At 33.2% G+C, this 26,660-nt stretch overlaps 2 protein-coding genes across 3 annotated transcripts in view; one reads left to right on the top strand and one right to left on the bottom strand.

The window, feature by feature from the left end:
- The first annotated feature begins 7,563 nt into the window (after nucleotides 1–7,563).
- LOC120351874 lies at nucleotides 7,564–19,173 on the top strand. 2 transcript variants are annotated; one of them, XM_039430605.1, is made up of 2 exons: nucleotides 7,564–11,842; nucleotides 15,613–19,173. In XM_039430605.1, the coding sequence occupies exon 2, from the start codon at nucleotides 15,679–15,681 to the stop codon at nucleotides 17,434–17,436; it is 1,758 nt and encodes a 585-aa protein (XP_039286539.1). In that variant the 5' UTR covers nucleotides 7,564–11,842; nucleotides 15,613–15,678; the 3' UTR covers nucleotides 17,437–19,173. Both variants share the same exon structure in this region, with proteins under 2 accessions (XP_039286539.1, XP_039286540.1).
- LOC111053694 (intraflagellar transport protein 122 homolog) overlaps nucleotides 10,798–26,660 on the bottom strand; it is a 128,839-nt gene continuing 112,976 nt past the window's right edge. Inside the window, 3 exon segments of the mRNA XM_039431419.1 lie at nucleotides 10,798–11,593; nucleotides 12,254–12,418; nucleotides 25,164–25,363. Of these exon segments, the coding sequence (XP_039287353.1) occupies nucleotides 11,474–11,593; nucleotides 12,254–12,418; nucleotides 25,164–25,363 (485 nt within the window). The 3' untranslated portion in view covers nucleotides 10,798–11,473.

The raw sequence follows: 26,660 nt of genomic DNA, 5'->3' as shown, positions 1-26,660 counted from the left end.
CTTTTACTACGATTTTCACTCTTTCTCATTATTAAATTTATTTTTCAGCTTGAATTATGTCGATTATGGCACTTTTATTGAGCAGGTCTTCTTTTAATATCTTTTTATCGGCCTCTAGAACATCAATTCGAGACTTCAATAGACTAATTTCCGCCTCGGCCCCTTCCTCATAGACCAGAGAATCTGCATAATTTTCATCTCTTCTGTTTTTCGCCTCTTCCAACAGCTTGGTGATTGTAAGATTCTCTTCCGATAATTCAGATAGCGTTTTCTCAGATCAGCATTGTCAGATATAGAATTATCCAGTCTGTTCAAAACCTCAACAACATGAGGAATTACGTCGGCTATGGCATCGTCTGAAGATTTGTCAGCAACAATTGCGAGTGACGTTCTGATATCTATGGCGAGCTCTATTACTAAATCGTTACAGAGTTCGTTCTTCAAATTACTTAGTTCTAAGTTACTTTCGGCTGACATTTTTTCTCGTTTGCTGCGAGTCGATCTGAGTCTATTCATTTCAGAATGATTCAAAACTGCCGCTTTGTGTAGTTGCTAGGATACGTCATTCAACGGAAAATTGTTGTAATCAGCTGATAGATGCGGGCAAGCTACCGATATTAACAAAGAAAGATGATAGGAAGAGTGAACGCCAAGAGAGCGGTCAAGGCAGGACAGTATGGAAGCTCCTGATAATAGAAATGGAAGAGGAAGGGAGAGATATGGGGTGATTAAAAGGAGCACAGCAAGAGTCAATTCGATGTACTAGAACAAAACGGAACGCTGATAATCAACACAGCAAAAGAACCAAGGCACAGACACCGCCGTAGTCAAAGATAGTGAGTGCAGAGCCAGACAACAACACAATTGTAGAAATTATTCACTGTTTTTCAGGACTAGAATAATTTGAAAACACTATTATTAGGACTTACATGTGTGACTGACAACTTTGAGATAGTTCACGGTGAAGATGACAGCCAACTCTAGAATATGCACTTTTTGAAAATGGAAAATAACTTGAATAACCTTACCAAACTTGAAATAAATTACGCAGCATTTGAGCACAACCTGTCACAGCAGACTGCTCTGCCAACATTATTTGTGTTTATTATTTAAGAACCAAAACATTAATAATAATAATAAAAACATATTGACATTTAAGAGTATAAAAAAGTATGAACTCAATCTTCCCCATTAAAACATCATTGAACATGATCTTTTAGGTTATTTAGGTAATTAATGAGTTATTTTTGGTCATTTTCAGTAAATAGAATAGCTTTTTCAAAAATTGATATTTTCAGAAAATTTTTGTTTTATTCAATCAACAATACCATGAAGAATTTATCTTCCAAATCTCATGGATTTATCTCTTACCGTATTTGAAATGTTCTGTTCTAAAATTTAAACTTTAGGCGCTCATATCTTGAAAAGTAATGATCGGAAAAATGTTTTTCTGAGAAAACTGTTCCATTTCGATAGCTTGATGATATACAAATCGAAAAACTTTAAAAAATATCACCAGTAGAAAGTTTTATTTCAACCTTTGCACAGTCTCAATCGATCGCAAACCGCTCATGAATCGCTGTCATGTGTTCAAGGCTGGCAAATCGAGCGATTTGCCAACCGAGCGTAAATCGCTGTTATGTGAACAAGCTCTTTAGGTGCGTACAGATATACGCGCCGCAAACATGAGCAATTCACTTTTAATCAGCTGATTATATCTGTATTTTTTACAGAAACGGTAAGATACACATATAAAAAGCTTGGCATCAGCTGATTAAAAGTGAATTGCTCATATTCGCAGCGCGTATATCTGTACGCACCTTTACAGTAACATCAGCTCGCTATGCTCAAATGCTGAGCAACTTTCCCATTTCTGAACTTACTGACGATTTAACGTTAATGGGAACATTCATTATCAACAAGATGGATCAGCTGTATGTCCAGAGTATGGATTGACCTTATGATAAATCTTTTTCCAAACCGCTTGAGCACCAGAATAGTTACGGCGTGTTAGAGAAATTTCCGTGTTACACAATGTAAAATGATAATCGCCATCTTACTGAAGGTAGTATTTAAAAAGAAACATTTTTTTGTAAAAAATCAAAATTTTAATTTGTGTTCTTACGATTTGTTGGAATATATGACTTGGAAATAGTGAATATTATTTACATAAAATAGTGCAGTTTGACTTGTACAAATTGTAAAAGTCAAATGTAGTCTTGTACAAATAATATTGATAATTTGGGTTTTAAAACTTTACATCAAAATTAAAATCAATTGATCGAGTACTTTTCATTAATAGGAATATTTTATAATTCTAACTAAAGAATATCTCTAATATTTTCAAATGAATTAACGAAATTTTGAGTAAGAATTTTCAATTGTGATTAGCTATTTTGTTCACACAATCTTAAACATTTATAGTAAATAATTTCAAATTCATTTATAGTATATAGGTATTGGTTGGAAACGATTGATAATATCACTGCATATTACGTAATTTTCCACCAATATTGTAATATTCTTGAAATGGAGCTCACTTTTTTAACCAAATAGATTTTTTTAAATTCTATTTATTTCTTCCAATTGTGTCTAGTCATTGTAGCTAATAAATTGATTCACCATACAAATTGTATTCATGTAAAGGATCTCTATTTTGTATTAATTTCATACAAATTCATAACAGTAAATAACTATATCAAATTTCAAAGTGTAATTTCTAGGTGGATCGTCAGAGAATGTGTTAGATGAATGTGCAAAATTCCCATTCGATTCCCCAAAGAGTGTTTTAAAGAGATTTTAAAATCTTACAATTTCATTTTCCTTTTACTTTACTGTAGACCATATAAATATTTTTGTTAAAAACTCAGTATTGATTAGCAATCCAGCTTCACATCAAGTTGTCTATACTTTCTCTCAATCCCCTATCCAGTTTTTAAGATATTGATTTTTTCTATAATTTTCCATTTCTACACAACATTCTAATTATTTTTTAGTTCACATATTTATTGTCTATGTACTGTACCAGCTTCGAAAAAAATACTGTAATTTGTTTGAACTATAAATTGCAAGTGATAATAATTCTAAACAATATTTTTATATATGAAAATACTGATTAATGAATCATATGAATTTAAAAACTTTCTGTGTAAAGTTTCTTTGTACATAAAGCTATGATTCAAAATCCAAAACGTTCATACTTGAGAATAATAAATATCTATATGATATTTTACATGTCCAGTCAATTTTAGTGGCTATCCTATATAAACTTAATTCGATGGGGAAAATGTTGATATTGTATTTGATTTTATATATAGACTAATTATTGTATATGAATGATACAAAGTTGGAATATTGCCTTAAATTATAGAAAGATGTTGAACTCATTCCAATATTATTATTAAAATATTATGCAATTGAATTCGTGTTATTAATATTATGTGTGTGTGTGTCCTTACATCTATTGGTGATATTGATTTTTGCATTGACTTGTCAATCATTAACTTGTTTTAGGTGGAATACAATCTAAATATCATGGGAACACTAACTGCATAATACATTTTTGTAGTATATTTTTAACTTATTTTTAGTAACTATCAGCAATTTATTTTATTATCATGACAATAATTACCGATCAGGCAACTATACAGTGATGAAATTGTTGAAATCGCTGCTCAATTGAACGAGCGAAGCGACTTTTGACTGGGAGGCTCGAGAGGGTAATTTGTGAATGTTCGACGATGACTTTCAAATGCTTTCATCAAACAATTTCAAATTTTCAACACGTATTCTTTCAACTATTACACAGAACGATTTTGTTGGATAGTAGATTGACTGACGCCCTTATCCTTCATAAGGTGAGAAATGATACGTGCTCAATATCACTACTGTATAGGGGCGTTTTGACAGGGAATGTAGAGCTGGAATGTATCTTGTGGTACTTATCCACAGAGCTCAATATTAATGTACAGATAACAGTGATTGAGAAACTGTTAATTGTTTTTAATTGAAGCAAAAAGAAAAACAGTTGAAATAAAATAAAAATATCTAGTTAAGTACTAGCCCAGTAAATATAGACATGAAGAAGGGGGTGTGCTTGTAATTTATATTGTAGTTCTGATTTTTTTTTAATACTGTATTATTAGTCCAGTCAATATAGACGCATAAAAAGGAGGTGTGCTTGCAATTTATATTGTAGTCCTGATTTCTACTTTCCTTGCCCTATTACCATAGGTAGGAAAGTATTTCTTTCGAAAAAATTAAGGTTCCCTAATTTCAAGTTTTATATACGTTTCAAGGTCCCCTGAATCCAAAAACATGATTTTTGGGTATATTGGTCTGTGTGTGTGTGTGTGTGTGTGTGTGTGTGTGTGTGTGTGTGTGTGTATGTCTGTATGTCTGTGAACGCCATAACTCCATTCCTAATTAACCGATTGACTTGAAATTTTAAACTTAAGGTCATTATACCATGAGGATCCGACAATAAGAAATTCAATAAAATTCAATTCACGATGGCGGAAAGAATGGCGGATAATTACTAAAAAACCATGTTTTTCACGGTTTTCTCGAAAACGGCTCTAACGATTTTCTTCAAATTTATATAATGGATAGCTATTTATAAGCCCTATCAACTGACATGAGTCTCATTTCTGGGAAAATTGCAGAGCTCCGTAAAATTCTTAAGAAAAATGGCGGATAATTACTAAAAAAACATGTTTTTCACGATTTTCTCAGAAATGACTTGACCGATTTTTTTCAAATTCATACTCTGTATAGTTATTTATCAGCTCTATCAACTGGCAAGAGTCTCCTTCCTGAGAAACTAATGGGGGGTCCACCCCATCCTAGAAAAATGGACTTTGTAACCTCCTTCTCGTGCATGAAGTAGGTAGGTAGAGCAGTTTATTAAAAGAACACCATAGTCGAGATATTACATCTGTAGAACAGCTGTTTTGACGACTTAAGAAAAAATCATCAAATTTCACAATTTAAACAAAGGAAAAAGAACTCCAAAAACAATTATATATACAGTAGTCTGATCGTAGTTTCAAATAAATATGTTACCGCCAATCGTCATTATGTTATTCCCCTAAATTATTCTCGTTTGAGAATGAGGCTTACAGTTCAATGAGCAAGGAAAGTTGTGTGATTGTACCACACCAGATACTTTAATATAGTATTTGGGTACGGTACATAAGAGAAGTCCAGAACCAATTTCTTCATGCAAAATTACCTTGTGCTAGATACAGAATGGCCCAAAACCTCGTATTTTCGGCTCATTTTCCAGAAAAATTTGCTCCTGCCTTTTTTTAGATTATAAAATTCTGAATAACATAAGATCATTCGGAACTCTCTATCTCCATTGAGTACTGAGTTATGATTTTTCAAAAATGAGTGAAATTTAAAAAAAAATCAATTTTGAGGAATTTCAGTTTTTGATCAGCAATATCTTCCGATTGTTACCATTTAGATGCTCCTTGTATTGTGAAAAACAACTCATTTTCAGCTTTAACCATCATCACCAACTACATTGTCCTCACATTGATATTTCGCACAATGACAAGTTCATAAGATCATGTTCTATGAGAATAACCCGTTAGATGCAGTTCAATTCAGTATTTTCCAGTGCAGAGGAGCGCATAAGGACATCTCAAGGATCAAAAATTTAAACACTCATTACTTATGACACAATGATAAGATCTCATCCTACTACAGCTCATTCTTCTCAGCTCGTTAAGGCGGTTCAATTTCGGTTGACAAATTGAAAATTCATCCTTGATTGAACTTTAACCATTATTTTAATACACAAAAAATCTGGTGTGGTGCACTCACACAACTTTCCTTGCCATTATGAATATGATTTAAAAATAATCATCTGACGAGATCAATTCTGCTATATCTTTCAGGGATGGCAACAGTTGCCTCTCACATTAAGTTTGCATTTGAATGATCACATTTTCTTGAATTTCGAGCTTATTTCAATTCAAGGTGTAAATGTTACTGGACATTAATTGTAGAGATTTTCATGCTCAATTATTTTCATTCTCATGCCCACTTGAAATTTTTCGTTTAAATTGTATCTGAAGCCTGATAATTGGAAATCTAAAATCAAACTTTGCATAAATGGGGCGGAGCTCCTGAAATTTTTACAGAAATGGGACTTGTGGCAGTTGATAGAACTTATCAATGACCTTTTTAGGTATAAATTTGATCAACATTGGCGCCAATTTTCAGAAAATCGCGAAAAACCATGTTTTTGACATCATTTTAGCCGCCATCTTGAATTGCATTTGATCGAAATTGTTCGTGTCGGATCTTTATACTGTGAGGACCTTAAGTTTCAAATTTCAAGTCATTCCGTTAATTGGGAGATGAGATATCGCTGTGTACACAGACACACATACACTCATATAGACCAATACCCAAAAACCACGTTATTGGACTCACGGGACCTTCAAAGAAACTTATAGAAATTTAGGTAACTTAATTTTTTTAAGCAATACTTTCCTTACCTATGGTAAGTAAAAATGACCAATATCTATATTCAAAGCTGCGTATTCAGAGAAAATTTCAAAACTTAGTCAGGATGTGAAAAAAAATTCTTCTCTTCTAACTCCAATAAACAATATTTCCGATTTCAATACCAATAGAAAGTTAAAGCCAATTTAAAAAATGGCGATTTTAGTTTGAGCAGTTCTCCAGCCCGGTGAGCTAACTAATGTTAAACATGTCTTTATATTACAGTATTTATAAGGTACGTTTGCAAACTGCAAATGTGTGAACATTCATAAGAATCTATGGTATTAATACTCGGTCGTCGTACCTACAGTTATTAATATACTCGTATCAGAGACAGTTTGGCCATTGGAACTTTCTTCCCGCCGCCGCCATTAAGATTCGAAATACTTTAATTTTATAATGAAGCTTAATTGTATAAATAAGTAAAAAATCGCTCACCCTTGCTTATTAAAGCATATTTTCGTATTATATAGATCATATTTATGATCACTTTTTCACTTTGACATTATTCAGATACAAACAAAAAATATATGAAAAATTCCAATTTTCAACATTATGCAATGTTCTAAAAATTACAACGGATTCTGATTCATGAAGGAAATAGACCTCTTAACAAATAATCCTATTATATTAAGCGAGCAATTTCTGTATATCTGTTTATATTTTTATATCTGGTTATTTATGTTCAACGGATCTCGAAAACGGCTCCAACGATTTTCACGAAATTTAGAACATGGTAGGTTTATGATATAAAAATTCGATTGCACTAGGTTTCATCCCTGGGAAAACTCGCTGAAGGACATGAAAAGGATGACAATTATTCATCCTTGGGAAAAACAGATGATAATTTCGTCGTCTGTCGAAACAGAAGATGCGTGTGTGGGAAACAGATTTATTTCCAGCTGTGTAATCAGCGAGAAATATTATCTAGCTAGACAATTTAATCGGCTTGATCAAAATAATCTGATTTGTTGACATGACATGATAATCCTTCTAAACTAGAGTATATCATAATTTTCAAAGTTGATCATTATTTGACAATTTTAAGTGATTAGTGAGTGTTATTTTGTTATTCAATTTAGTTTGTAAATAATCTAAATTAGAACTTTTTTGTTCCCAAATGTTTGAACTGAAAATTGAACCTGAATTCAAGTGTATGGAACATAACCTACTTTCTGGTGTATTTATAGTGTATAAATCAAAATTCGGGGAAGAAACAGTTTTGGGCTGTGCCTGTTAGTCCTTCCCCAATCATTTTAAAGAATTGTGTTCGGTTTATCAATAGTCAATAAATAAATAACGAGCGAAGCTCGGTGCCCCGATATTAGAGAAATACAAACTACTATAAACTAGCCATTCTTTATTCTCGTGTTTGACTTTTGGTTGGATTACAATATAAAAAAAACAGAACAGATTTATAAAAAAAAGTTATTAAAAAGACAGGAATCAAAGATCTGTATAATCTAATTTGATATTTGATTGGGGGCCCCTTGCATATGCGACATTTGAAGGCTAGGTTCAAGCCTGCTGAAGTCAGTTAGAAAGTAATCATTAGGCTATAGAAAATTTGAATTTGTTCCAGATCCATCTGGTGATGCAAATCATCATGAAGAGAATGAGGACGAACAAGGAAATTACAATGAAAACGAGGACAACAAAAGTATTGATGAAATTTTGTTAGGTGATGATTCTGACGCTGATAGACTATGTGCCTGGAAGTGAGGAAAGCTCAGAATCGGACAGCAATAATAATTATAGGCCCATATAATTTTCCAAAAAAATAAGGTAGGTCAGATAAGCAATGACGCAATACAAAACTTAATTGCTGAAGATTTATATCCAAGCAGTAATGATGAGAATATTCCAGATAATGAAGCTGTTTTTGAAGAGGTAGAAGTTGTCAAGAGTAAAGTGAATAATAAATCTCACTGCACACAGAAAGGGAAAAACGTGTGGTCCATGCTAATGATTGGGCAAGTAGTATTCGGAAAAGAAAACTTGCAGGGGGAAAGTTGTTCCTGCGAGATTAATGAAGCCATCTTGTAATTGCAGGTTGAAATGCTTTGATAAGTTACCAAAGAATGAACGGCAAAAGATTTTTGACTCTTACTGAAGTGAGGAAAAAGGACTATAGATGTTAAGAGGCAGTTTATCTCATCATGTCTTGAAAGCCAGAGATCCGTAAGAATCAAGGAAAAGAAATGAAAATTCTACTTAATCAAAAGATAAATCACTGCTCTACTATTATTTTACAGTAAATATGAATCGACTTGGGGTGTGTAAGGTCATGTTTTTTGAACACACTTTCAGTTTCTAACACAGTAGTGTTGAATATGTCAATCAATATGTTGAAGAAACTTGAACCAGGGTCTTAGTACAAGAATATAAAGGAGGTAGGCAGACACCAAGCAATAAAACTCCTGATGAAAATCAAAAACCTTGTCAAACAACATATTTCTTCTTTCCCACAATATGAGAGTCATTACTCAAGAGAGGAGAGTGAGAGGAAATATTTGCACACAGAGCTAATCATAGAAAAAATGAATGAACTTTATACTGACTGTAATGAAAAAAAAACATTGATCAAAAATTAAGAGCTAAGAAATAAATGGTTGTACTATGATATTTTCAACAAACAGTCCAAGTTTTCATTTAAACCTCCTGAAATAGACACCTGTGATACATGTGATATTTTCAATGCTAAGCTTAAGAATGATTTGAGTCAAGAAGAGAGAATGTATAAAGGCAGATCATGATGCACATCTCAATGAATCTAGAATGAGGTATGACTTGAAAAAGCGTGACACTACTATGGCTAAAGGCTCACCAAGACACAAAGAAACAACTGGAGATCTGCAGAAATGCTTACTATCACCACTCACAACGAACTGCATTAGTTTCTATAAAAGGAAGCTTTGGACATTGAATTTCACATTGTATGATTCATCAGACTCCTCATTGCACTGCATGATGTAGATGAATCGAAAGGTGCCCGTGGAGGAAATTAAATTGCCTCCTCAATTTTGAAATGGGCGGATAGTGTGATTCCTGGTAGTGCAATAGAAGATAATCATACTTTGGACCGACAATAGCTATGGCCAAAATAAAAACATAAGTGTTGTCATGAGTTTTTTTATGCTTCATAAATCAATCAATCCCCAGATTGAGGCAATAATAAAGAAGTTCCTACTGAAAGGTCATACCCATATGGAGGCTGACGGTGTGCATGCTTTAATTGACAGAAAGAGAAAGAAGCTCAATAATCTTGCCATTTTAACACCATGCGACTGGCAACAGCTAGTGAGGCAAGTAATTACACAGTCCATAACATGCAACTCTTTGATTTCAAGAACTTCAATTCACTATTTGATAGAAGGCAATCATGTAAACCCCCTTTTGTGAATAGAAAGAAGGACATCAACAAAGACCACTTCTATTATCAACGTGTGTCCAGCTACAAGTCCACCAGGACAAAATTGGAAAACTATTCTTGAGAAACGATTTCAATGGTGAAAACCAAGAGATAAACCAAGTGAGATTTCCTAGACAAGGAGTATAGTTCCCAGAAACACAACCAAATCTCAACAGGTTCCATACCAATTTCAGAACAAAACTACTATGACATTAATTAATTGTTGCCTTTTCTTCCCACCATCTGTCATGACTTCTATAGAAATTTGACTCATTTGAATCAAACCACTGAATATCCACTAGAAGATGATGATAACATAGAGATACAGTAAGAAGTTCAGCATTCATCCCATATCCTAGTAAGTAGTTAAGTAGGTAGTAGTAATTAACCCTGAATGATAACTAATACAAAATGTTGTATTTATTAGAATAAAACCATGAAGAATAAGTAAAATTTGTAATTTATTTTCATGACAAATACCAATACTGAGGCAACTATTGACAAGATTTTGAGAGGAACAAAACACTATGTCCACTACATGCATTTCAAAATTCAATAAAAAAAATTGAATGGATTTTTGGATTCATGATGAGATATATTAATAAAGAATAATTATATACGACATTGTGTTGTAATGTTGTCAACTTTTCACTAATTGCTGTTTGAAGTTGAAAAAGTTGTAAACTGCTCTCCTGAAAAATTAGGAAATTGGACATAGTGTCTTGTGCCTCCGAGGTACAGATATTTAGGATGTTTAAAATCTTAACCACTGCTCGTGGAATTGAACTCGAAACTCATATATTAACAGCTATTGAACATTTGAACATGTTATGGGTAGGGTACTCGGAATTGAAGAGAATCAATCAGAAAAGTCAAGAAGTCTTTAATCAGCACTTGAATATTTCATGAATTGAAATTCATCGGCATATTTATCTAGATCAGTGGTTCCCAATAAGTGGTTTGCAAAAGCTATGGAGGATTGATGTTTTGCGGTTTATTAGTGTTTTTTTGCTCTATTAAAGTACAATAAATTTACCTTCGAAAATGCTATACCAAAATCATGGTAAATTCAAAATATGTTTGCAATCGGTAGAAGGAGTGATCCAAGATAAGTTCGGTAGAAGAAAAGTTTCAAGTTTTCAATGCAATAAGATATGATTATAAAGTTTGTTACGAGTCCTAATGGCGGATTTGTACCACGTGATCGAGCAAGCCAATCAAAAGTTTGACAGTCAATGGCCATACTGTGGTTTTAATTACTGTAGTCGTACCTAACCTAGGTTTTTGAATTATCAACAACCGATTATATCAACGATTGAATAAAAAAGGAGCGAATCCTTCGCTTCTATTGTACATTTTCAACGTATTATTATCTATTATAAAATTTAAAGTATAAAAATAATGTTTCATCAATCGAGTATTTCATGATTAATATTCAATACCATTTAATTGATGGAATTGGACATTACTCGCCTTTTCACAACTATTTCAATAGAGAACGTCTATTGTTGAGCTCCAAAAGCTAATATAAACAAATAAGACCTACATGAATCCACCATTTTCTTGTTCATTTACTATGTTATAGGTGTCTGGCTTGGTCCTACAGAAGGGACAATGGCCATTCTGAAGAATCTTCATTTCAAAATCATCAACGTGGAACACCTGTAAAACAGAAATAAGATAAAGACTAGCCCTATACAATATTATTTAATTTGTGAAATTGCTTTGATTTACTTACTTACTTTACTTTAGTTGGCTCTACAGTCCTGGGTGGACCTTGGCCTCCTCAACACAATGCCTCCAATCGTCTCTTCTCTGGGATCTTTGCCGCCAGTTGCTTTGATTTGTTTACTCCAAATCATGATGTGCCTCACTTTGTCAACAAAATTCGCCAATGGGATTTATTACTTCGTAAGTTTAATTTTTATTAATTTTAATTTTTTTTATAAAATTATAAACTTTACACTTCGATTATTAGATATGGATATCTCGAAATAAATCTTATTCATAAAAGTTTGAGGTAGCCATAAATTCATCATTCCTTATGTTTAGAACACCAACGTTTTTCATTCAACCAAAGCTGACAGATTGAAATGATTCTCAAACGTTAAATTCAATTAAACGTTTCGATCAGAGTTTGAACTTGAAACCTTTTGATAATAATAGATTTATGGCATGGTTCTGGCAGCGACACCACACGTTAACAGCATACCTCCAAGTGAGCACCTGCTTTTCGCATATTCCGTGAAAATTATTAACAGTAATAATTCATATAATATAGATACTAGATTTATGACAGGATTAAAAATGAAATGCGTCTACCTTATTGCACGAGGAACAAAGGGTTATTTGTAATTCAGGTAGGAGGTTTCTGTAGTACTGCGCCCTGAGGGGCGGGGGCCACCGGCACACGAGCACAGTGCTTGCATCCATTGACAGCAGGGTCGCTCGGTTCACTGTCACCGGCACAAACACATCCGAACCAGTCTGCCAACAACACAAATTCACTTCAATCATAACAAATAATAAAATCAACAAATGTAAGAATCATACTCGAGAAAATTATTCTAAAAATTTCTTTTAAATATTAAAATATTAATTTAATCTTCTATATATATAAAAATGTTATGTTGGTTTGTGTACGCTTCAAAAACTCCAAAAGTACTGCACCGATTGAGTTGAAATTTTAACATGTTATAAAATCCGCATCAAGGATTGTTTTTATCTATTTTTTGCATAAGTCACATATCCGCGACCGCGAAAAAACAGGTTTTTAACGATCAGCTGCAGCTGATGTACCAGTGACCGCGCCATCTGCCAGAAGCGAGGAAAACACTCGCTGACAACCGCAATAGTAATGACGCAGTCACATGAGAAACAATTTAGTTCCCAATTACATTTTTTTGCATAAGTCACATATCCGCGACCGCGAAAAAACAGGTTTTTTAACGATCAGCTGTGTACCAGTGACCGCGCCATCTGCCAAAAGCGAGGAAAAAACTCGCTGACAACCATGATTTATTTTTTTGTAATTATTATTTATTTAATATTAATTAATTGAATAAATATGTAAAATATTAGTTTACTAATTAATCAATGACAAAACATATTTATTTAACATATTTATCACATTAACCTCGCTTTTTGTTCATAGGTATCAGTTAATGTATATAAATATAATCACATTAAAACTAGCAAATATTAATTGAATAATGAATAAATGAATAAAAAATGCCTTTATTTAACAGCTAAGGATAAAAAACAAAAAAAATAAAATAAAAACATTTCATATGCATAATTAATTATTCAAGGAAATAAGAAAACAAACTAAGCCATTCAATTTTGGCATAACCGAAAAGGTTGTCTGCCAGGAGTCGGTTATCAATATACAGAGTGATTCATAATTATGGTAAAATATTTTAATACGTGATAGTAGAGGTAAAAATAAGAAAAAAAGTTCATATAAACATATATCCATAAATGCTTCATTAGCGAGCTATACAGAGTGAAAGATTTCGACCGGAATTCAGTTCCTCTGGTGAAATACACCGATGCTGAATTGTTTGGGGAATAGTTTTTGAACTATTACAGTAGTGTCCCACTCCATACATTCAATGCATATCAGCTAATTCGGAGTATGAATAATGTCTAAGATTACCTGCCATTTTTTAAAAAGTTAACACAAAAGCAAAGTGGAATGGTTACAAATAACTGGTTAATTGATTAAACAAAACACAGCGCGGTTACAGTAGGTCTAACTTACAGTTTGTTTTTACTTTCCTTGCCCTACTACCATAGGTAAGGAAAGTATTGCTTTCCAAAAAAAATTAAGGTACCCCAATTTCAAGTTTTCTATACGTTTCAAGGTCCCCTGAGTCCAAAAACATGATTTTTGGGTGTTGGTCTGTGTGTGTGTGTGTGTGTGTGTATGTGTGTGTGTGTGTATGTGTGTATGTCTGTGAACACGATAACTCCATTCCTAATTAACCGATTGACTTGAAATTTTAAACTTAAGGTCCTTATACCATGAGGACCCGACAATAAGAAATTCAATAAAATTCAATTCAAGATGGCGGAAAAAATGGCGGATAATTACTAAAAAACCATGTTTTTCACGATTTTCTCAAAAACGGCTCTAACGATTTTCTTTAAATTTATACCATGGATAGCTATTTATGAGCCCTATCAACTGACATAAGTCTCATTTCTGGGAAAATTGCAGGAGCTGCGTAATATTCTCGAGAAAAATGGCGGATAATTACTAAAAACCCATGTTTTTCACGGTTTTCTCGAAAACGGCTCTAACGATTTTCTTCAAATTTATACCATGGATAGCTATTTATAAGCTCTATCAACTGACATGAGTCTCATTTCTGGGAAAATTGCAGGAGTTCCGTAATATTTTTGAGAAAAATGGCGGATAATCACTAAAAAACCATGTTTTTCACGGTTTTCTCGAAAACGGCTGTAACGATTTTCTTCAAATTTATTAAATGGATAGCTTTTTATCAGCTCTATCAACTGGCATGATTCTCCTCTCTGGGAAACTAATGGGGGGTCCACCCCATCCTTGAGAAATGGACTTAGTAACCTCCTTCTCGTGCATGAGGTAGGTAGGTAGCGCAGTTCATAAAAATAACACATAGTCGAGATATTTCATCTGTAGAACAGCTGTTTTGACGACTTTAAAAAAATTACGACTAAAAAAATAATCGAATTTCACAATTTACACTAAGGTTTCAGAATTAAATTCTCTACAATTTTTATTGCGAAAAAATTATTTGTTTGCTGGTCATTAAAGAAAGTTATTGGGCATCAAACGTAGAAGTCTGTGTTTTTCTACTTAATTTTTTTGCATATTTCAACGTTTTTCTCAAAAACTACTCACACTACAGCTTCCAGACTAGTTTTATTCAATTTTTCAGATATTTTTCCATATGAATCCATCATAATTTTTTCAAAAACTATTCCCCAAACAATTCAGCATCGGTATATTTCACCAGAGGAACTGAATTCCGGTCGAAATCTTTCACCCTGTATAGCTCGCTAATGAAGCATTTATGGATATATGTTTATATGAACTTTTTTCTTATTTTTACCTCTACTATCACGTATTAAAATATTTCACCATAATTATGAATCACCCTGTATTTGTGAAAAATTTTAAAATATTAAGAGAAAAATATACACTAAAAATAAATACATATATACTGTTAACAAAATCAATAATGCCAACAATCATAAAACAATAAACTCAACTCAATTATTAATTATTACGAATGTTAATATAGTTAACATCAATTAATTTCAATAATAAAATCAAATAAAATAACAATGAAATGTAAAACAGTTCACAGTTAGGAAATGAAAACATAAAGACGTGCATTTATTTAATCATCTATTTCTAATAATTTTCTTATATTTTTCATATATATTATGTTATTAATTTTTTATAATTAAATAAACATTTAATAATTTATTCATTTATTTTGAATTCTAAAAAATTAATGCATGTTCGTTAAATTGGCAGTCATCTAATAATAATTGTATTACTTTCAATAAATAATTTCAATTAGTAAATAGTAAGTCATTTTACGAAAAATGATATGTCATAAGGAAGTTTCACTTCTTACGTGTGTGTAAAGTGATACACACACATATTTTCCTTTCTTCTGTTTCAGTGAAAACCGAAATAATGCCTCGCAGAAAGTCAAATTTTGGCCGTCTCACGGAGACGGCTTTCGAATATGACTGTGGAAGAGCGAGCATCCGTACGAGAGAGGAACAGGCTAAGCACCATCCAGACACGCAACGTAGACCCAGCAGAAAGACGAGCAGCCAGGCTTGAGGATGCACGATTGCGAGCACGTCAGTCGCGTTCTGCAGCAACAAATTTGGTTCGTTTTGAACGAAATGAACGCGAAAGGGTGAGGATAGCTGAAACACGAACAGAAAGAACAGCTGATCTGCATCTGGAATACAATCGTCTTGCGTTCCGGTACAATCCAGCTGTTGATTATAGTTCAAGTCAGCATGTTGTCATTGGTCAGATGAGTCATGTATGTAGCTACTGCCAGGCTCTAAAGTTTAATAATGAAACGAAAGGGATGTGTTGCGCTGGCGGAAAAATCAAATTGCCTCAACTTGATGCACAACCACAGCCATTCAAAACTTTACTTGCTGGATCTACCGCTGAATCGAAGCATTTCTTATCGAACATCAGGAAATATAACTCTTGCTTCCAAATGACGTCATTTGGTGCGGAAATCGTGACTGCTCAATTTATGCCAACTTTTAAAATCAAAGGGCAAATATATCACAAAGCTGGCTCCCTGCTCCCGTTCTCAGATAGTGACCATAAATTCCTACAAATTTACTTCATTGGTGATGATAGAGATGAAGTAGATGCACGTTGTGGAATACATAACTCTCTAAGAAGATCCATTATTTCGCAGCTGCAGGAGCTCCTTCACGAAAGGAACAATTTGGTGCGTTTGTTCAAAACAGCAATTGATATAATGCCATCAGATACCCACAAAATTCTTATTCACGCAGACAAAACTCCCGCTGGAGAACATGTCCGGAGATATAATGCTCCAACTATAGACGAAGTAGCAATAATTGTCATAGTTGGAGATCAGTTCCAACCTAGAGATATTGTTCTCCATCGAAGAAATAATCAATTAATAAACGTAGCAGAAACTCACCGTTGTTACGATGCTTTACAATATCCAGTGATCTTTTGGGATGGTGCTAATGGATATCATTTCAATGTGAAAATGATAAATCCAGTAAATGGTGCAGAAATCAATAAAAAGTGCAGCTCAATGAACTTTTACGCATACCGCTTAATGATTCGGAGGAACGAGGACAATCATATTTTTAAATTCCGTCAGTTATTTCACCAGTACCTTGTGGATATGTATGCAAAAATTGAAACGGAACGTTTGCTATTTCTCCGTTTGAATCAGACTAAACTACGCTCTGAAGAATATATTCATTTGCGAGATGCAGTTGTGAATGACGGTAATACAACCAGCGTTGGAAAGCTAACTATTTTGCCATCTTCATTCATTGGCAGTCCACGTCACATGCAAGAATATGCTCAAGATGCAATGTCATATGTTCGTCATTATGGGCGTCCAGATTTATTTATCACTTTCACATGCAATCCAGTTTGGGACGAGATACGGCAGCTGTTACTTCCTGGGCAATCACACGTGGATAAGCATGACATTATAGCACGTGTTTTCCGACAAAAGCTTAAATCGCTGATGGATTTCATTGTGAAACTTGAAGTATTTGGATCTGTGCGCTGCTGGATGTATTCAGTGGAATGGCAGAAGAGAGGGACTATTTTATTAAAATGGAGATTCTCAGTGTTCCCTGTCTCTATATTTTGGAAATGTGTGTATATATTAGAAGGTGTTCACTACAGACTATTAATAAGACGCATGAATATAATACACGGCATAAGAGTACCTTCTCGGAATATCATAAATTGACTTTGTATGAAGAAAAACCCAGTTATATTGGTAGAAAGATTTACCAAGTACTACCAATTCGGTTGCGGGAAATATTAACGATAAAAAAGTTTAAACGAAGATTGAAATTATTTCTAAAGGAGGAATGCTTTTATAGTCTGAAGGACTATTTTGATTACTGTAATAGAGTCAAAGACAAATAGTAATTAAATACTAGATATAAATTTAATGAAAAATTAATGGTGTCTCGCTTTTGCTAGCACTTTGACTTGTCTGACGCTGTTGAGGCCAACCAGACGTAATATATATCTATCTATCTATCTATCTAGAGGATTGCCACATGCGCATATACTAATCTGGCTCTACAATAAAATAACTTCAGACGAAATCGATGACGTGATATGCGCTGAGATACCACGGGCTGACGGCGATGAGGATTTGCATGCAGTGATCATCAAAAACATGATACATGGACCATGTGGTACACTAAATCCAAATTCACCATGCATGGTAGATGGGAAATGCTCTAAGCAATTACAGCCAACAGGCGACGGTTTAAGCAACAGTAACAGGCGACGATGGATATCCTCGGTATAGAAGACGATCAACTGAAGATGGTGGAAATTCGGCAACTATACACATGCAAAATGGTGATATTGATGTAGGCAACCGTTGGGTGGTTCCATATTCTCCTTTACTGTCAAAAACATACCAAGCCCACATAAACGTAGAATATTGTAATTCCGTGAAATCAATTAAATATATCTGTAAATATGTTGATAAAGGCAGCGATATGGCAGTTTTTAGTGTGCAATCTGATAATTTTGACAATAATGCAGTACGAGATGTTGATGAAATTGCTCAATACCAGGCTGGAAGATACATAAGCAGCAATGAGGCTGCATGGCGAATTTTTTCATTTCCCATGCATGAACGCAATCCAGCTGTGGTTCACTTGGCAGTACATTTAGAAAATGGACAGCGTGTTTATTTCACAGATGCAAATGTGCAAGAAAGAGCCCTTAATCCACCTGGTACAACTCTGACTGCTTTTATCACCTTATGCCAGGAAGACGCTTTCGCCAGAACACTAATGTATTCAGAAGTTCCCTCTTACTACACATGGAATGTAACTAGAAAAGTATTTGTACGGCGCAAACGAGGGGAGCCAGTCGACGGTCACCCTGGCATTTTCAAAGAAAATACAATTGGTAGACTTTATACAGTGCATCCCAATCAAGATGAATGTTTTTTCCTTCGCATGTTATTGGTAAATGTGCCTGGTCCTAGATCTTTCCAGCAATTAAAAATATTTGACGGCGTCACACATGCCACTTTTCGCGCTACGTGTCAAGCTCTGAATTTATTAGAAAATGACCAACAGTGGAACATATGCATCAATGACGCGTGCAACACTGCACATCCAAACCAAATTCGCGCATTATTCGCAATTATATTGACCGCTTGCTTTCCTTCATCTCCCACAGAGTTATGGGAAAGATATCGTTCGCATATGGCTGAGGATATTTTGCATAGAGTACGCCTTGAAAATGCCAATATGACCTTAGAATTTACAGAAGCCATTTACAACGAAGCATTGATAAATATTGAAGACAAGTGCTTAGCTATTACAAATAAAGTTCTTAGTCAATTAGGAATGCCAGCACCAACCCGAACTGCGACTGCTGCATTTGATGGAGTTATTCTCACGACAGTTACTGGAAATTGGAAACGGTCAGCTGCCAGTTGATGAGACGTCTAGACGAATATCACTTCCCGATATTTTTTGTAATTTAGTTACATCGAAAGAAGAACTGATCGAAAAAGTATTTCCTGACATTCAAATAAATCATAGAAATCATGATTGGCTCAGTGAACGAGCTATCCTTGCCGCAAAGAATAAAGATGTCTATCAACTTAATAATGTTATTCAATCCAGTATTCAAAGTGGTGAAACTACATATAAGTCGATAGACACCGTTGTGGAAGCTGATGAAGTAGTTAATTATCCAGTTGCGAGTCAAAATTGGTTGAGTGAGCATCGTTGGTTGTTTCTCCTATAAATTTTTGTTATTTTTGTGGAGATTTTCTAGTGAAATTAGTGAGTGTGTTGTGTTGTTGTGAATATAAAATTCTGCTCTTTAAGATTTCATTCACATATTGTTTCAATTATTTTTGGATAAGAAGATAATTTACTTTTTTGGTTTTCATTGAACAGTATCTACATGAACAGAGGCCGGTACGTAGTATTTTCTGTAAGAGATAAGGAAAGTGTCTATCCTATCATTATCTAAGGTAGATAACAACAAGTTAGCTTTTAATCTCTCTTTTCCTTTTGAAGACCAAAATTCATTGACCAGGAGCTTCCTGTCTCAAACCAGTGCCTTGATCGCTCTCTAGGCTCTTCCTAATAATATCCTTTCAATAACCTATCCGTTTTTTTTAAGAGAGTAATTTATTCATTTTTGGTGTTTCCCTTGCTCACTATTTATACAATTTAAAAAATGCTGAGATGAAAAATTCCCTTAATTATGTTAAAATGTAGTTGCAGTTGTAATAAAAAATGCTGAGATGAAAAATTCCCTTAATTATGTTAAAATGCAGTTGCAGTTGTAATAAAAAATACACGGAAAAAGAAATAATCACTTGTAGCATTTGTTCATTGCACTTCTACTTCAAGTGTGTTGCATTTGACGAATTAAACTATAAGAAGCTTCCAAAGCAGAGAAAGAAACAGTGGAAGTGTCAAAATTGTAAATCTAATTTATCATTTGATATGGATAGTAACACTATTCCCTCAACTTTCAAGGATGAACTTCTTAAGGAGATCAGAAAAACGATTTCATCAGAAATGAAATCAATCAGGGATGAAATAGGGGAGCTTCGTCAGTCTGTTAATTTTGTCTCGTCAATGATGGATGAATACAAGATTAAAATCGAGAAATATAAATCTGATTACGAATCTATTATTAAAGAAAACAACTGCTTAAAAAAAAAAATGACCGATATGGAAATACAACTAAATGAGCTACAACAATATACGAGAGCAAATAATCTGGAACTTCACGGCTTGCCTTTTACCAAAGGAGAAGATGTGAATTTGATTGTCAAAGATGTTGCAAAATGTCTCAATATCAATATCAGAGAAGAGGAAATTGACATTGCACATAGACTTCCTGCCACCAAGGGCAAAATTCAACCGATCATAGTAAGATTCACTAGTCGTGCAGTAAGAAATAATTTGATTCAGAATTATAGAAAATATCTTAGAGAGCTTAAGGATAAAGCTAAAATGAATGAAGGAAATAAAAATGGAGGCGATCTACAAATGCAACTAAGAACTGTGAATGTGAATAAACATTTGAATGACGGACCCGTGTACATAAACGAGAATCTCTCACCTTTCTATAAGGAACTACTTTATTCAACGAGATTATTTGCGAAGAATCGAAACTACAAATTCGTATGGACCAGAAATGGGAAAGTTTTCATGAGAGAGAATGAAGAGACCAGACCCATTCGAATTTCCAGTAAGGCTGATTTGGACAACCTTTGCGCGGAATCGAGGATTGTAAACGAGACTTCGGAAAGTGGATAGGACCGAACTTGGAGCAGGAAGAGAAAAAATAGACTGTTATTGATTGGTTTTTGTTTTTCGCGATGGTTGATGTAGAGGAACTTTTTAATTTGTATGATGGTGATAATAATCCAACAAATGAAATAGATGATTATTTAAGTTACTTACCTGCTAGTGAAAATAAAGATGTAACTTTTTTCAATATTTATGTAATGAATGTCCGTAGTTTAGGCAGAAATTTCAATGAATTTTTGTGTATTATTCAAAGCTGTCAAGCTTCTTACGACATAATAATCCTTACAGAAACATGGATGAATGAAAATATCCCTTTTACATTCAACATTCCAGGTTACAGGGTGGTTAATAAAAGTTCAAAAGTTAATAAATGCGATAGCTTATGTATATATGTGAGAGATACAATATATTTTACTACATTGGACTGCGATATTGAAGAATGCAACTCTATATGCCTTAATATTAAAACCATCAGTGGTAAATATTTAAATTTGATTGGCATTTATAGATCCCCTAGCTGCAATGTTCCTAGATTCTTAACTAGTTTAGATAATTAAATAACATCAATTCCAAGAGATATTGACGTCTGTGTAGCAGGTGATATGAACTTGAACATGAGTTTAAATAACAAGCTCATTATTGAGTATATAGATATATTTAGTAGCAACGGATTCAAGTCTTATATTAATGGAAATACAAGAGTAACAGAGACTTCGATGTCTTGTCTGGATCATATTTTTTTAAGAAATAATGATAGAAAATTAAATTGTAAAATGGGAAATATTTTGAAAACTTATGTTTCAGATCATTTTTCGGTCTCTCTTCATCTGGGATATGTAGACTGTATTGTTAAGGATAGAATAGCTCCCGTGAATATAAAGAAAATCAATTATGACATCTTAAGACAGTTATTGGCTGAGGAAAGTTGGTCTCCTATAGTAAATGGTGCTTTTGATGATGTCAATGATATGGTTGAATATTTTATAAATACTCTTAACAGACTTATTGATAAATCAACTCAGTTGAAGAAGGTTTCTCATAAGAATAGAGCATGAAAACCTTGGATTGTTCCGGGATTAATAAAATCAATAAATGTTAAAGATAAAATGTATAAAAAAATGAAGCAAGAGCCTTTTAACATTAAAATAAAACAAGATTTAAAAGAATATAGAGAAGTCTTAAATAAATTGATCACAACTGCTAAAACAAATTACTATAAAAATCAAATAGATAAGTGCAATAATAACCCTAAAAATCTTTGGAAGTGTATTGATGATATTATAAATGAGAAAAATTCAGGCATAGATAAAATTAGCATCAATGCGAATACTTGGAACGACTATTTTGCATCGGTTGGAATGAAACATGCTCAAAATATAGAGATAACCAATGATGAAACTGAGTTACAGTTTGAGAAACATGATCACCATTTTCAAAATTCTTGGTTCATAGAACCAATTTGTTCCGCAGATATAGAAGAAATAATCAAAACTTTAAAAAATAGCTCAAGTCCTGGCTTTGATGGCTTAAGTAATATTACATTAAAACGCATAGCAGAATATATTTCAACTCCTTTATCTTACATTATAAATAAAATCTTTAGCACAGGAGTATTTCCAAATCATTTCAAAATCGCTAATTTAAAACCTTTATTTAAAAGTGGAGATAAAAAACCCCTAGCAGCTATAGACCCATTAGTCTTTCAAGTAATATTGCAAAAATAGCAGAGAAATGTATAAAAAAGAGTTTATTGAACTATATTAATAAGTATAATATTATTCATATGAACCAATTCGGTTTCCAAAAGGACAAAAGCACAAATGATGCACTTGCCTATTTTTTGAACATTGTTTCAAATAGTTTAAATAAAAATGAAAAGACCTTGGCAATCTTCTTGGATTTGTCAGAAGCCTTTGACACGGTTCCACACAACAACTTATTCATCAAACTAGATAAAATGGGAATTAGAGGAATCGCCCTTGATCTAATAAAAAGCTACTTGCAAGACCGGTCACAAATTTTATCAATAGATTTTCAAAAAAGTTCTGTCACTTTATCTTCGTTTGGATTGCCTCAGGGAACCGTTTTATCTCCTATTTTGTTCTTGCTCTATGTAAACGACCTTTTAAAATTAAATTTAGAATGTGGTAAACTTGTATCATTTGCTGATGATACAGCTATAATTTTCGCGCGGAAAAACTGGGATGATGCGTTCGGGGTTGCTGAAAGGGATATGTGTAAAATTAAAAAATGGCTGGAATTGAACACTCTGAGTTTGAATGTTCAAAAAACTAAATATGTCTCATTCTCAGCAAATGCAGCAGGAAAGCCTAGTATTCATTTAAAAATTAAACTTCACTCTGAGTGCACAGACAAGAATATCTGCGTTTGTCCAAGTATTGAAAATGTAAGTAACCTAAAATATCTAGGGATAATTATTGACGAATACCTGAAATGGCATTTTCATTTAGCTTATTTATGTAAAAAACTCAAATATATTTCTTTCAAATTCTATAAAATTAACAAAATACTCAAACTTCAGGATTTAAAAACAGTATATTTTGCTTTGGTGTGCAATCCATATTAGAATATGGGATAACAATCTGGGGTGGGGCTTTCGATAGTCATTTAAATAACTTATTTATCACTCAAAAGTGTATTATTAAAACAATATTGAATAAACCTCGATTGCATCCAACGAATCTGCTATTTGAAGAATTTAATGTGATGACTGTAAGGCAATTGTACTTGAAAAATTTAGCAAAATATATAAGTATAAAAACAAATTTTTATTAAATGATATAGTTCAATATGATTTAAGACCAAATACAACCTATAAATATAAAATTTATAAAACAAAACTAACAGTAGTTAGAAGACAGCTCATTTATATAAGTACAAGATTCATAAATGAATTGCCTTTTGATCTGGAAGCAAAAATTAATTACAAAATACTAAAAAAATGGATAAGAGAAAACTATTTCTTTTCAATTGAAGGCATAATCTAATTTTTTAAAGCATATTTTAAAGCGCAGATTATTTTTTTCTCTATTATTGTATAAAACTAGGAAACAACCAATGTAACAAGCTGATTGCAACTCTCACCAGCGGGCAAGGCTTGATTCCTTTTGCTGGTGATGCCGGATTACCATTGAGAATCTAATTATGATTTTGGTATTATTTATGCTTAATTTTTATTTTAATTATTTTATACTTTTGATTATAAAATTATGTATTTTCTTTTATTATCTTTTGAATATGTATTTATTGTATGGCAAATAAATTTGATTTGATCCAACAGAATTTTTAAACTCACTTGATCTGCCAGGGATACCACCACACATATTGAAATTGAAAGTAGGTGTGCCAATTATCCTCTTGCGGAATATTAATCAGCCAAAACTCTGCAACGGCACGCGACTTGCAGTTGAGAAATTAATGAATAACGTAGTGGAAGCAACGATTTTAACGGGGCCTTTCAAAGGTGAAGATGTCCTCATCCTCGAATACCCATGATCCCGACCGATACACCATTTCAATTTAAAAGATTGCAATTCCCAATTCGATTGGCATTTGCAATCACAATCAATAAAGCTCAAGGTCAATCTTTAGAATTGTGTGGTCTAGATTTAGATGCGGATTGCTTTTCACATGGACAACTGTATGTTGCGTGTTCACGAGTCGGCAAACCTGATAGTCATTATATCTACGTAGACAGTGGAAAAACAAAAAATATTGTATATCAACAAGTATTGCAAAATTGAACTTATATGAAATGTATTCTTTGTTTTTTTCTCATTTCTCAACCATTCAATCACAATGTGCCACTGCGAAGCGTGGCAGGGTACAACTAGTATTGAATATTTTTAATATAAACTTTATCAAGAATTGATATTTTCAGGAAATTTTCGTTTTATTCATCCTCAAAATTTCATGAATTTATCTCTTATCAAATTTGAAATGATTTGTCACTAAACTTAAAACTTTAGGCGCTCATATCTCAAAAAGTAATAATCGGGAAAATAATTTTCCTGAGAAAAAAAATATTCTGATACCTTGTAAAGAAGTTCAAAAATTTTGGAAATATCACGAGTAAAAAGTTTTTTTCAGGCTGTTGCACAGCCTTAAAAATTCAAATTTGTTCACATGTACGCACCTCAAAATTCATGAGCTTAGCAGTGAACTGATCAGTCATGATGGGACTTTCCTCTTCCAGCCTCATAGTCTGGAAATTCTCCTCAATTCTCTGACTCCAGCCCTCCTGACCTTGATTAGGAGCTGGAGTCTCCAGTAGTCTCATAGCTTCCTCCTCACTGATCCCACTCTCTAGCTGGAACTCAACGAGTGGCAGAACCTCTACAAATGAAATACATATTCATGAGTAGCTAGAATAGCTATAAAATAAGAATTTTCGGAATCTCGGTACACCTTTCTTGATAAGCATGTCAAATGGATTGTTTATTCATATAAAATCCATTACCAATGTAAATACAAAAAAGGTGAAAATGAAGAAATTTTTAGAAAATAAAATGTAATAGCTTATCTAGCATGACAATAATTCGTCTTGTATTTTTTTTTTAGGTGCGCAGAATGGGCACCAATCAAGTTTAGACAGCTTGTCCAACACTCTCCTTAAATCTAACCTGTCTACTAAAATAATCAAAAACTACACTAAAACACCTTATGACTAGACCATGAGAGAAAGAGATTAATTCAATAAAATTATGATGAAATCGAATTAAATTAAAAATGTATGACTAATCAAGTGAATGAATAAATAAACATGATGTATCATGATGTACTGTATAAGTGATTTACACTTCAAATCTGATGTGTAAATTTCTTAAAATTTGAGTAGATATAGAGAGAATTTTGTGCTTTTATGAGTGAGCTATTTTTCTCCCCGACTTTTTAATAGTTCCAAATAACTCAAAATTTATAATTTCCAGTGATTATTGAGTGCATATTAGTAGTGTATTTGATCATCAAAATTATTTTGTTGCCTATATCTCTAAACTAGAAATTGTGTGGAGACCTACACTTATTTTGGGCTATGTCATTTTATAAGAATTCGGAAGAGAAATAGCTCAAGAATAACTTGAATTTTTGAATAACTTGAAGAATAAAGTGTGCTGGTCACATCACATTCACTGAGTCCAACACATCAAATGGGAGCAATGGTTTAATAAACTTTGTACTCGACTACCAACTATCTTGTAGTATAAGTCTGAAATTCGTTCAATATTAGTTGATAGTCTATGAAACAAAGTTGATTATTCTGAAAATATTCGCTATAGAGAGAAATTCGATATAATGAAGGTTAAAAGTCATCAGAAATTTTGAAATGTTGTGTAAGAAACTTTGTTACAGGATTTCGTTATTTACTGGTTCTTTATACGAGGTTCGACGGCACCGTACTGTGGAACTGTGATTGTAGTGTATTTGATTTATAGTTCAAGTAGTATATTTCATCACATTTATTTATCACATTGTGTATAAATGCTTGACATGAGGAAAGGCACAACAGGCTCATGCCCAAAACTGTCCCATTTCCAATTTATACTATACAGTCCGAATCAAAAATATATAGGTTATGTCACTTTCACTTTTCAAAAAACAATATTCACACTCTACAAAGCTCAGAGATATTATG

This window comes from Nilaparvata lugens, chromosome 6 (genome assembly GCF_014356525.2).
Source record: "Nilaparvata lugens isolate BPH chromosome 6, ASM1435652v1, whole genome shotgun sequence".
Classification (NCBI taxonomy): domain Eukaryota; kingdom Metazoa; phylum Arthropoda; class Insecta; order Hemiptera; family Delphacidae; genus Nilaparvata; species Nilaparvata lugens.
Note: the sequence above shows the minus strand (reverse complement) of the source record. Positions and strands in the feature narration are given on the sequence as shown.